At 36.2% G+C, this 14110-nt stretch overlaps 1 protein-coding gene across 3 annotated transcripts in view; it reads right to left on the bottom strand.

Moving 5' to 3' along the window:
- CPS1 (carbamoyl-phosphate synthase 1) overlaps positions 1 to 14110 on the bottom strand; it is a 191680-nt gene that overhangs the window by 152871 nt on the left and 24699 nt on the right. Inside the window, exon 2 of one of the 3 annotated variants that reach the window (XM_031936522.1) lies at positions 3586 to 3702. The exons of 1 other annotated variant lie outside the window; for it this stretch is intronic. Coding sequence is in view for 1 of the 2 variants with exons in the window: in XM_031936521.1 (XP_031792381.1) it covers positions 3472 to 3489 (18 nt within the window). In the remaining variant the exon portion in view is untranslated. Of the gene's footprint in view, positions 1 to 3471; positions 3539 to 3585; positions 3703 to 14110 lie in introns of those variants that run through there. One more of the 3 variants, XM_031936521.1, reaches the window with a different exon arrangement.

Below are 14110 nucleotides of genomic sequence, written 5' to 3'. Positions count from 1 at the left end.
CTTTCTAATTATATAAGATGGTGATGAGGTCCATGAAACCAAGAAGTGATAGCAACTGTCCACTATTATGTCTGGAGATTTTTTAGATCGATACAACCTCAGCCATTCAGATAAGGATGTTCCTTGGTAGCCAATCCAATAGCACCATCTGGTTGACAGAAGCAAAGGCAAGCAACAGCAACTATGAGTCCAGAATAAGTTGTTATGATTCCAGAGTATCTCACTCACATTTTAGATTTAAAATTTAGAAACTATAAGTCCAGAATAAATTGTTATGATTCCAGAGTATCTCACTCACATTTTAGATTCAAAATTTATGGAATGAAAATGTACTTCTCTTGGCCTTTTTCTTTAATTATCATATCAGTTACATTTCTCACTTGCAAACAACAAAATCTACTCTGGCTAAAATTAAAAAAAAAATTCTTAACGTAACACTTAACTACACCACAAAGCTTGATCCTTAAAATACAAGAATGATAAATTGGACTTTATCAAAACTTAAAAGTTTGACTTCAGAAACATTGTTAAGAACATGAAAACATAAAACACCGACTGGCAGAAAATATTTGTAAATCATATTACTGGAAAAGACATGTATCCAGAATATATCAAGAACTTTGGTGATTTGCAGATGGTCTCCCTGAAGTATTCAACACTCGCATGCGAAGAAGTTACCCAAGGCTAGAAAAAGAACCACCTGGAAAGATCAGAGGGAACAGAAAGACTAAAAGACCTAATTCACAGAATATTAGAATCAGAGAAGCTTTGTTTCAATAGTGGGAAATAATTAGCTATAGTCTATATATGGGCCTGATTCCACCTAAGAAGTTATAAGAGCAAGATCCAAAAGGCTCAAACTGTTACCAAGTAATTAGCTGTGACCTATAACAAAACTCAAGGATATTTATTATAAAACAAAAATCTCTAGCATCAAATAAATCAGTGTCTGACATCCAATAAAAAATTACCAGGCATGCAAAGACGCAGGAAATATTCATAATGTGGAGAAAAATAAGTCAATCAAAACTAACCCAGAACTGACCCAAATTTTAGAATTGATAAGGAAATTAAAGTAGTTATTATGACTGAATTTCATAGGTAAAAACAGTTAAGTAGAGTCTTGAGAGATATTTTTAAAAACAAGCATTGAACTTATGGAGATAAAAACTACAATGTCTGATATTAAAAATCTGCTGGATGGGATTAACTCCTAAGTATATATTGCAGAAGAAAAGAGCAATGAACTCAAACACATAGCAATGGAAACTGTAAAAAATGAAACATGAAAAGAAAAAATTTTTCTAAAAAAATAAACAAAGCAATAGTAAACTGTTAGGCAACTTCAAGTGGTCCAATATATGACTCCCCAAAAGGGAGAAATTAGGGAACAGAAAACTATGTGAAAATCAGTGGTTAAAATCTTCTAAATTTGATAAAAACTGTAAACCAATAGTAGAAGCAAGCTCAATGATCCTCAAGCACAAGAAACGTGAAGAAAACTACACCAAGGAATATTATAATAAAATTGCCCAAAACCATTAATAAAGAGAAAAATCTTGAAAATTGAGAAAAAAGGAAACATGTAGAAAGAAAAAAGATGAGGATGAAAGGATGATTAAGGATTAAGGATAAGCATATTTAAACTACTAGAAAAAAAATCTGTCAATCTAGGATTCTGTAACAAGGAAATCTTTCAAAAACTTAGCCATTAGAGACATGCAAGTTGTAGCTACCATGAGATGATATTACCTACCTATAAGAATGGTTACAATTTGAAAGACTAGCCATGGCACATCTTGGTGAGGTCTTCAAAGAATTGGAACTCCTATACACTGCTGGTGGGAATATAAAATACCACTTTGGTAAACAATTTTTAAGCTTCATAGAAAGCCTAACATACACTCACCACATGATCCACCCATTGGATCCCTCCTTTCCCCCAGGAGAAATGACAACAAATACCCATAAAACATTTGCACACTAGGCCGGGCGCGGTGGCTCAAGCCTGTAATCCCAGCACTTTGGGAGGCCGAGGCAGGCGGATCACAAGGTCAGGAGATCGAGACCATCCTGGCAAACACGGTGAAACCCCCTCACTACCAAAAAAAAACAAAAAAAAAAAAAAAAAAAAAAAAAAAAACTAGCCAGGCGAGGTGGCGGGCGCCTGTAGTCCCAGCTACTCGGGAGGCTGAGGCAGGAGAATGGCATAAACCCGGGAGGCAGAGCTTGCAGTGAGCTGAGATCAGGCCACTGCACTCCAGCCTGGGCGACAGAGCGAGACTCTGTCTCAAAAAAAAAAGAAAACATTTGCACACTAATGCTCTTAGCAGCTTCATTTTGTAGTAGCTAGAAACAAACCCAAATATTCTGATATTCATACAGATGAGTGAGTAAAAAACATTGTAGTACATTCGCACCATGGAATACTCAGCAATGAAAATAAATGAGCCATTGATTGCCAAACACAACAACGTGGAGGGACCTCAAAATAATTATGGTGAAAGTTTGGTGAAAGAAGCTAGACAAAAAGATAATCCATACTGTATGATTCCATTTATATAAAGTGTTAGAATTCAAACTAATCTATAGTGACAGAAAGAGATCAAGAGTCAACTAGAGACAGAGAGGGTAGGCAAAAAGGAGAGATAATGAAAAGGCATTAAGAAACGTTGAGTGTGCATGTTTTCACTTATAAGTGGGAGTTGAACAATGAGAACACATGGACACAGGGAGGGGAACATCACACACTGGGGCCTGTCAGGAGGTGGGGACAATGGGAGGGAGAGCATTAGGACCAATACCTAAAGCGTGTGGGGCTTAAAACCTAGATGACAGGTTGATGGGTGCAGCAAACCACCAAGGCACATACATACCTATGTAACAAACCTGCATGTTCTGCACATGTATCTCAGAACTTAAAGTAAAATAAAATAAAGAAACATTGGGTGTGATGGATAGATTAACTATCTTGACTCTGGCAATAGTTTCACAGATGTATACATGTGTAAAAGTGCATCAAATTAAATACTTTATAAGTACAATTTATTGGATGTCAATTATACATTAATAAACTTTTAAAATATCTATGTTATATATTTATCAAAATTATATAAATTTAGCCAAATTAATACCGAGGCATATATCACCATCTTAGGATAAACTGGAATACATGAATAAATCAGAAATTTGATTTAAAAATGTAAGTAAATAAACAGTGATGGTTTGTATTTCTCAGAACTTACCTGAGGAATATAACAATAAGTGTATAGATGTGTTTCCAGGAACATGACAGAGACAGGCTGATGAGAAAACCACAGCTACCAGAGCTGCCTCTGAGCACCATATGCTGGAACGCATCTCTGATTATATCACTACAACCCAGAGCAATGTCATTTTTTCATTAGGAACTTTTGCACAAATTATTCCCCGCCCCCCCCCCAACCCCCGGCCCCCGCCAAAGTCAAATACTTCTTCCAACATTTGCATCAGGAAAATGCAAACTTCACTGCTCCCTCATACTGGATGCTTTTGAACTGAAGTTTCAATTGGGTTCATCTGACTGGTGGGGCTTGGGTCATGTGCCTGTATCTAGATGCAAGCAAGGTTGGGAATTCAAGTTCAAAATCCATGTAGGGCAGGAAATACTCATGTGTCAGTTTCTCCATCATTTCTGAAGGCCATTTAGAAGATAATGGGTAGCTACAAATAATGATAGTTGCCAATTACAATAATGATTCAGAATTAAACCTATGCCAAGCTACTAACATTTCTTTAAGCATCACTTTCTAGGACAGAAATTTTGTACACTTCAGTATTTCAAACTTTAGATGCAACACTTTTTTAATGTTTATTATTGATACTAAAGATATGAATTATTGTTTCACTTTCAGAATGGCATCAAAATAATATGAAATATATTAGGAATATTTTAGATGTACATAGTCTATTCATTTTTAAAGAATTTTCATATAACTTATCTGTAGTTTCAGAAAGCGGGATTACACCTTGGGCAAAATGCAATCAGTTCTCCAGAAGTAGAATTAAAGTATTAAATAGCAACTCTGGTAAGGCAAAATTAATAATTAATGTGTAAAAGATGGGACAGTTATACGAAGAGCAAGGAACAACTTGGCACAAGTTGATAAACACATCTAATTTTCTACAGAAACTCATGGAGAAACTTAAGATTGTATTCTGATTTTGTTAAGACCATTTCAGAAGAAAATCTTAACTCTGCTGGGTTCACTCACATAATTGGTGAGAGAAGGGTAGGAACTAAAGATGTTTTTAAAGATTTCATTTGGAATTAACAAAAACTTTAAAAAAACACAAGAGGAGAAAATTTTGAGGTTAAGATAATAAGCTGAATTTGTTAAATTTAGATTGAAAGGGCCTGCAGGTCACCCACCTGGAAAGGTTCAGCATTCAGAAATGTTGGCTGGGAATTTAGGAAACATGGAATTGTCAGTGTCAGTTCTCAATCTTTATTTTGTTTGTATTTTGTAATAATGAGAATTTAGTTCAGAAAAAAAATAGCTGAAGCTTAAATAAGTTAGAAACTTAGTTCTCTCACACATCTGTTAAGTACAGCAGTTGGGCAGCTATAAGGCTCCACAGAATAAGAGACCCTGTTCCTTTTCTGATGTGACTTCCTTTCCCAAGGTCCAACATGGCTGCAGGTGCCTCAGCCATCGTATCTGTATTCCAGTCATCTAGAAAAAAGAAAGAAGAAAAAATAGCAAGCCATTCCCTTTGGAGACACTTTCTATAAGCCGCACATTACTTCCCCTTCATTCCATTGGCCAGAACATAGTAAATGGCCACATCTATCTACAAGAATGGTTGGGAAATACAGTCTTTATTCTAACCACCCATCTATCTACTTGAAAAAGCTGGTCTTCTTTTACTAAGGAAAAGAAAGAGAGCAGATATTGAGCAACAATTAGCATTTAGCTAACATACCTAGGACAAATGGCTCTAGCAACACTAGCAACACTATCTCTCCCACTAAAGAAATTAAATGGCAGTAACAGCATCATCATAAAGATCGCTGCAAATCTAGTCTAATTTACAAAACTAGAAACTCATAATATTTGGTACCTTGAGAAATATTACTGGAAAATCTCTGGCAAGACACAACAGACCACAACATACGAAAATGTCAGGGCATCATGACTATACAGAACCATGTATGGTTCTTAAACCATATGGCACTTAAACTGTCATAGCATTGCCATCAGCAATCTACTGCTACTAATCACTTTTTATAGGGGAAAATGAAAAAATTTCAGTCACATAGATAGCATGTATAATGGCCTGGGTCTGATATATAATTATGATATGAAATTAAAAATGGTGGCTAACAGTTAACAAAGGTATAAAACTCTAATTTTGGATGACCACTTCGTTGGTCAGTTCAAACTACAGCATAGCCATAAGAGTTTTGACAAATTATTTAAGACATCCTTCTGAGAACTTTATGCTGTTTTATATCACACATTTCTCTAGGAAAAAAATTCAAAAGCTACATGCTCTGATTATTCAGATGCAAAAAGAAAACTGGGAGAAACAGCAATCAGAAAGAAGAAAAAAGGCTAAACTCTGTAAATGGAATAACTGCTATCATTTTTCTTTGCCATTACCTTGACAATAAAAGGGTTCTATGGAGGCTCCTGATTTATGGTCCTTTCAGGCAGTCACTGCTGAACAAAGCCACATTGATTTCCTGGATTCAAGGTGGGGCAGTTCAAGGCCACTAACAATTGCAATTCACACATCTATTGGTTGATATCTATGAATTGCATCTGACCCAGACCAAATTTATGAATGGGGCTGATCTTAGTCTATTTGTCTTATCATTGACAAACAGAAACCTTTACTTTACAATAAGTCATGAGCACGCTGTGGACTTCTGACCTACGCCTGTGCTAGCTCTCTGGTTTGGAGACTTTAAGACTCTCTTTGAAGATTATGCACCAATAAAGTATATTAGTCTTTGATACAACTAAGCGTTTAACTGCTGAGAACAGTGTGATTACAGCAAGACTAAGTTAAAAAACTTAGTGAAAAAGTTTGATGTGTTTGTCTTGGGCTTTCCTTAGGTTAGTGTTATTAATAAAGTGGAATTATGAGGTCCTTTATGAAATATTTCTTCCTTTATAAAACATCATATGGAAAATATGTAGAGAAACAAAATAGGGATATAGAAAAGACTAAGCCAAAATTCAGCACCAATAGACATATATTAATATATGCATAAAGACAAAGAATAGAGACAGGAAAAGGACATTAGAAAAAAAATCAAGCTAATATTTTAATAAATAACTGATATAGAATAAGAGAAGCCTGATATCATAGATGTGGTAAAGAGAAGGATTGGAAAAATATTGAAGAAACGAAGAAAAATTGGAGTCTTAACTATATAACTGGGGTAACTGGGGTCTATCGTTTAAAAGCTTTCTGCAGAAGATAGCATGAGCTGAGTTGTGAAGGACAAGTAGGGACTGATAGAGAGAACAGCATATATAAAGATAGCAAGACCTGATCCAGTAGCCCATCTGGAGCATTGCATGCAAAGAATGAGGTAGGGGTATGAGGTGGAGATAACCAGAGTTCAAATCATCAGCTGCTTAATTCAGTAAGGCAGAGTTTAGTTTTGTCCTGAAGCCTCTACAGAACTACTGAAGGAGTTTAAACAGAGAAGTAATGTGATCAGATATGCATGTTAGAAAAATCTCCAAAGCAAAGAGAAGAGCACATAGGAATGTGGTCAGTGGAGACAGAAAGACAATAATATAGGTTAGAAGTGAAAAGATTGTGAACTTAAAGACACTGGTAAAGAGGAAAAGGCAATTAAAGAGTTATTTAGAAAATAGAAGGTGTAGGCATTGTGAATCAATTGGATGAGGTGGTGCGAGAGAAAGAATAAGAAAGAGAGAAGTAGAAGAAATCATCAATCGAACTTAAACCCCACTGACAGCATTAGACAGATCATTGAGGCAGAAAACTAACAAAAAAAATTCTGGACTTAAATATGACACTTGACAAATGGTAACTAATAGATATCTACAAAATACTCTACCCAGCAACCATAGAATGTACATCCTTCACATCTACACACAGAACATACTCCAAGGTCAACCACATGCTAAGCCATTCAAATTTATTGAATTTCAATAAATTCAAAAACATAAAAATACTCTCACACCACAGTGGAATGAAACAGAAAGCAATCTCTCAAAACCACAAAATTACATGAAATTAATAACAACCTGCTCCTAAATGACTTTCTGGGTAAACAATGAAATTAAGGAAGAAATTTTTTTTCAATTTCCTTTAAATAAATGAAAACAGAGACACAACATACCAAAATCTCTGTGATGCAGCAAAAGCAATGTTATGACAAAAGATTATAGCACTAAATACCCACCTCAAAAAGCTAGAAAGATCTCAAATTAATGATCTAACATCACACCTACAGGAACTAGAAAAAGATAAAGAAACTAACCCCACAGCTAGCAAAATCAAGAAGTAACTAAAAGTCAGAGTGGAACTGAATGAGACTGAGACACAAAAATCTATACAAAGAAAAATCAACAAAATTAAAAGTGGATTCTTTGAAAGAATAAACAAGATCAAGAAACCACTAGCTAGATTAACAACAAAAAGAGAGAGATCCAAATAAGCACAATCAGAAACAACAAAAGTGACAGCACTGATCCCACAGAAATACAAAAGATTCTCAGAGACAACTATGAACACATCTACACACACAAACTATGAAAGAGGAAATACATAAATTCCTAGAAACACACAATCAACTAACATTTAATCAGAAAGAAATATTGAAACCCTTAACAGACCAGTACCAAGTTCCAAAATTGATCAGTAATTAAAAAAACCCTACAAACCAAAAAAAGCTCCAGAGCAAATAGATTCACAGCAAAATTCTATTAGACGTACAAAGAAGAGCTTGTTTCAATTCTTTAGAAATTATTCCAAAAACAGAAAGAGGAAGGACTCCGTCCTAACTCATTCTGTGAAGCCAGGATTCACCTGATACAAAAGCCAGGCAAAGACACAAAGAAAAAAAAACTACAGGCCAATATTCCTGATCAACATACATACAAAAATCCTCAACATGATACTAGCAAATCGAATTCAACAGCATATTGAAAAGTTAATTCACCATGATGATGTAGCCTTCATTCCTAGGGTGTAAAGTTCATGCAACATACACAAATCAATAAATTTGATTTACCACATAAAGATAGTTAACAACAAAAAACCCGATCATCATAAAAGAGGTAGAAAAAGCTTTAGACAAAATCCAACATCCCTTCATGATTTAAAAAAAAAAAAAGAAAAAGAAAAACTCAACAAACTAGGCACTGAAGCAATGTACCTGAAAATAAGAAGAGTCATCTATGACAAATGCACAACCAACATCATACTAAACAGACCAAAAAAATAAAAAAGAAAAAAAAAGCATTTCCATTGAGAAGTGGAACAAGAGAAGGTTGCCCATTCTTACCATTCCAATTCAATGTCATACTAGAAGTACCAGGCAGACTAATCAAGCAAGATAAGGACATAAAAGGCATCCAAACAGGTAAAGAAGAAGTCAAACTATCTCTCTTCACTGACAATATGATTCTATGCCTAGAAAACCCTAAAGACCCTGCCAAAGGTTTCTGGAACTGATAAACACCTTCAATAAAGTTTCACAATGCAAAATCAATGTACAAAAATCCATAGCATTTCTATATACCCATAATGTTCAAGCTCAGAGCCTAATCAAGAATGCAGTCTCATTGACAATAGCTACAAAAAAATAAAATACCTAGGAATACATCTACCCAAGAAGGTGAAAGAGCTCCACAAGGAGAACTACAAAACACTCCTCAAAGAAATCATAGTTGACACAAACAAATGGAAAAACATTTTATGTTCATGGATTGGAAGAATCAGTATTATTTAAATGGCCACACTTCCCAAAGCAATCTACAGATTCAACACTATTCCTATCAATCAACCAATGTCATTTTTTATATAACTAGAAAAAACTATTCTACAATTCATACGGAACTAAAAAAGAGCTTGAGAAGCCAAAGGAATACTAAGCAAAAAGAACAAAGCTGGAAACATAACATCACCCAACTTAAAACTATACTATAAGGCTACAGCAACAAAAACAGCATGCTACTGCTATAAAAACAGGCATATAGACCAATGAAACAGAATAGAGAGCCCAGAAACAGAGCCACATACCTACAGCTGTCTGATCTTTGACAAAGTCAACAAAAACAAGCAATGGGGAAAGAACTTCCTATTCAATAAATGGTCCTGGGATATCTGACTACCCATACACAGAAAAAATGACACTGCACTCCTACATTTCACCATATACAAAAAGTAACTTAAGATGGATTAAAGATTTAATGTAAGACCTCAAACTATAAGAATCCTAGAAGAAAGCCTAAGAAACACCATTCTGGACATTGGCCTTGGGAAAGAATGTATGACTAAGTCCTCAAAAGCACTTGCAACAGAAACAAAAATTCACAAGTGGGACCTAATTAAACTAAAGAGCTTCTGCACAGCAAAAGAAACTATCAACAGAGTATACAGACAACCTATGGAATGGGAGAAAATATCTGCAAACTATGCTTCCAACAAAGGTCTACTATATGGAATCTATAAGGAACTTCAACAATTCAACAGGCGAAAACCAACTTAACCCCATTAAACAGGCAAAAGACATGGACAGACATTTCTCACAAGAAGACATACACCATATGTCTTCTCATATGTCAGCAAACATGAAAAAAATGCTCAACATAACTTAGAGAAATGAAAGTCAAAACCACAGTGAGATTCCCTCTCACACCAGTAGGAATGGCTGTTATTAAAAAGTCAAAAACCAACAGATGCTGGAGAGACTGTGGAGAAAAGGGAATGCTTATACACTATTGATGGGAATGTAAATTAGCTCAGCTACTGTAGAAAGCAGTTTAGAGATTTCTCAAAGAACTCAAAGCAGAACTACCATTTGACCCAGCAATCCCATTATAGAGAGAGAGAGATATACTACTGGAGGATATAAATGTATCCAAAAGAAAATAAATTGTTCTACTAAAAAAGACACATGTGTACACGTGTTCAATGCAGCACTCTTCAGAACAGCAAAGACATGGAATCAACCTAGATGCCCATTAATGGTAGATTGAACAAAGAAAATGTGCTACATATACACCATGGGATACTAAACAGCCATAAAAAAGAATGAAATCATGTTCTTTCCAGCAATGTGGATGCAGCTGGAGGCCATTATCGTAAATAAATTAATGCAGGAACGAAAACAACAAACACTGCATGTTCTTGCTTTTAAGTGGGAGCTAAACATTGGGTACTCATGAACATAAAGATGACAACAAGAGAAACTGGGGACTACTGGGAGGCATGGGGACAAGGGTTGGAAAACTGTTGGGTACTATGCTCACTATCTGGGTGATGGGATCATTTGTATCCCCAACCTCAGCATCACACAATATACGCATGTAACGAACCTGCACACGTAAAGTCTGAATCCAAAATAAAAGTTGAAAAAATAATAATAAAAGAAAAACATGAATAAATATTTACATGCATAAAAGTCACCATCCATGTTTCGGGCTTGAGAAACAATGCAGCTGGTTTTGTCATTCTCTGAAATGTGGTCTCTAGGAAAATGAAGAGAGCTAGGGAAAAATGGTAAGTTCACTTTTAATGATGTCCAACTTGAGCTGCCTGTGGTTGGCAAGGAAATACCAGGAGGCAATTAATTGGTGAATCTGAAATTTGGCTCAATTTGGGGTTCAATGACTCATGTGGAACAAGACTTAAGAGAAATTCTTTAGAGAATGATATTGATGTGAATAAATTTATTGAGGATTATTGAAACCACAGTGTGTAAATGAGAAAAATATACAAGGTATATATGCTTGCAATTATAAAATATTTCAGTCGGTTTTGAGTTTAGTCTATAGTCCTCCCTTATTAAGGAATTGGTATTTACCCTCAACCAGGTGGATCTGGTAATAGCACCTTTCTATGTTGTTCTAGGCATATCCCATTACCGTCCTTGTCTCATTAGGTTTGACCAGGAGTGTGATGTGAGCCTATTGCTGAGTCTTAAGCTTTGCTTATGAAGTTGTAAAAGTCTTTGAATACTGAGTCTCTCTTCATCAGCTCCCATGGACGTTTGCCCTATGATTCTGCTGTTTTCAACTGAGTCTTCTAGCTCTTAGATTCTTCTATTGAGATTGTCATTGTTTTCTAGCAAGGACTGTGCTTCTTTTCCTTCTTCATGATATTAGGTTGGTGAAAAAGTAATTGCGGTTTTAGCCACTATCAATGGTAAAAACCGCAGTTACTTTTGCACCAACCTATATGTTGATTGAAAATATTTCAGAGCCCTAATTAAGGGATGAATTTCTTCCTTCTAGATGTTTCCTTTGCAATATGATTGTACTCCCTCAGAAATAGTTCATTTCAGAAAGCTGTCTGCTTTCTTCATGCCCAATGTAACATGAATTACATTAAAAACACACTCTTAGGCAGAGTGAGTGGTGGCCTCCTGCTTCCAGACTTCTGTTGACCTAAAGAAGTTAACATATGGCCAATGGGAAAAAGCTCCCAAACGCCTTATATATCAGCCCCTATTCCTGTGTACTTTTAAGTAATGTAGAAGTGAGTCAGAAAAAAATAAAGTCATCCTCCCAATTGTTCACTTTCTAAATTCATTTAGGATTGTGCAGACACACTAAATGATCCCAGTCACAATTGAGAAGGAAGTTTCCCTCCTCTTAATTTTTCTGCCAGTAAGAAATGGGTGTGCCACAATGTACTTAGGTCCTCCAGAATGGGGTAGAACTGGGTTTGGAGCATCTGTTCGATCTTATACCAAAAGAAATATAGCTACCTTAACAGGACATACACCATTTTCTAACAACTATGCAGTTGGAGAATCTATCCTTTATTTGCTTGTGACTCCAATACACAACCCTTTGGAATCTAGATAGAGTTAAGATGTACTGTGTCAGATTGCCTGGAATCAGAGCTTGGCTCAGCAACTTATCAGCTGCATGACATTAAGCAACTTACTTAACACTACTTTTACTCAATTTCTTCATCTGTAAAATGGGGATAATAATAGGACCTAGCTCATGACATTGATGTGAGGATTAATGACACAACATATGACAAGTGATTCAAACAGTATCCAGAATATAGTATGCACTCAATGTTAGCCGTTAATGTAAAAGTTAAAAAAGACTTTTTTCTTGCATTTGTGGCGGTTTACTTTGCATTGTTTGTGGGGTTTTATTTGTTTGGTTGGTTGTTTTGTTTCTTAATGAAGATGGGAACCTGATGCTGCTAGATGGAAATTAGGGAAGAATAAACAACGAATCTTCTCGGGTGGACACACACCATGCCTTGTTCCACTGTTTCAGGCAGTGACCCATCAGTACATGTCACTCAGGGAAGAAGAAAACACAGTGGTATATCCTGGCACCGAGAACGCAGTATCTCCCTGAATGACAAGCAGCTGGGCTGGAACAAAGCCAGGAAAGGAATGCAATCTCTTTGAAAAAAAAAAAAAAAAAATCACAACACATCTTCCCATTCTGACAGCCCAGGGGAAAGAGGCAGCTTTATGGAATAAAACAGCAATGTACTATGAGGTCTTCCAATGAAAAGCATCAGAGAAGCACACCCTATTATTGTGCAAAAACCCCTGCTTGTATGTACACTAAGAGCTTTGGCCGTCACCCGAATTGTGCTGTAAAGAGGAGAGGATTTTGACTGTTTTTCCCTTATATGGCATAAAATTCTTTCTTCCTGGATTTGGCGGTGCTGCCACAGCTGCTGCGAACAAACAACATTGTAGAGGAAGTCACCTGAATAAGAATTTTTCCTTTGTAACCTGAATGTGTTGACCTTCTAAGAATATTGCGTAGGTATCGTTTTTGGATTCCTAAAATTTTTATCTACCACAAAGGCGGCAAACTAAGATTTAATCCACCTGTAAATTCATCATAACCAGTTTATGAACAGTGGTTACAGACAGAAACCAAGAAAAGGGAAAAGATAAAGGTAAAAAGAGGTCACCAACAAAGAGTAAGAGAGAGAAAGACACAGAGAAGGGAAGAACACACACCTGCGGGAAATAATAAGAAAAATGTGAACTCATATTTATGCCGGGGGTTTTACTTTCTCCCTTCAAACGATAGAACGTTTATTTAATGAGTCTCTCTCTGTCAAGTTGCCAAGCAGAACAGCTGTAGCTTCTGGGCCTCAAGCTTGGGGAAAGGAGCTAAAGTGTCATTCCCCCACGAAGCTTCTTAAACTGGGTGTCTCAAGTATATTGCACGGGGAAAATGAAAATCCCAAATAACCAGAATCTCCTCCATCCCAAGAATTGCCTGCGCCATCTAGTGGCAGCACGTAATATAACCTTGAAGAGGTTATCAATGCAATCTCTAGTTTCTTTTTCTGTAGAGTTAGGAAGAGTTAAATTATCCACCTAGTCACAGGATGTCAGTGCTGGAGAGATCTTAGCAAAGCCAATGGTCTCAATTCTGCCTGCACAAGAGAACCATATAGAGAACTTTTAAACATTAGATCAGTGCCTGGGTCTTCTGCCAAATAAAAGGAATCAGAATGTCTATGACAAGGGCCAAAGAAATTGGGATTTTTAAAAAGCTCTTCAGTCACTTTAGGTGAATCAAACCTTGAGAACCACTGAGTTAATCCAACACGTCCTTGTTTTAAAATGTAAAGATGAGGGACAAGTTACCCTTTTTCATTTAGCTGCTGGGAGAACAGAGATAGAAACTGAAACCCTCACTCAAATGTAGATATCTTATTAGAGCAATGTGAAAGTCATGAGACTATGAAGGGTCAGGGCAGGAGGGAAGCAAGAAGCACCACTCAGACCCAGAAACTATCACTTCCCTTTAAAGTGGAGTTGTTTTGCTCTTTGCTTTTTTCTCTCTCGTGTCCTGAAATCCACTCCAAAATTGTTCAAACTAAAACTAAATCAACATATGCAAGCAGCATTTAT

The sequence above is a fragment of the Piliocolobus tephrosceles genome, chromosome 11 (assembly GCF_002776525.5).
Source record: "Piliocolobus tephrosceles isolate RC106 chromosome 11, ASM277652v3, whole genome shotgun sequence".
NCBI classification, from domain to species: Eukaryota; Metazoa; Chordata; class Mammalia; order Primates; family Cercopithecidae; genus Piliocolobus; species Piliocolobus tephrosceles.
The sequence above is the reverse complement of the archived record's forward strand: the minus strand, read 5'-3'. Positions and strand labels throughout refer to the sequence as shown.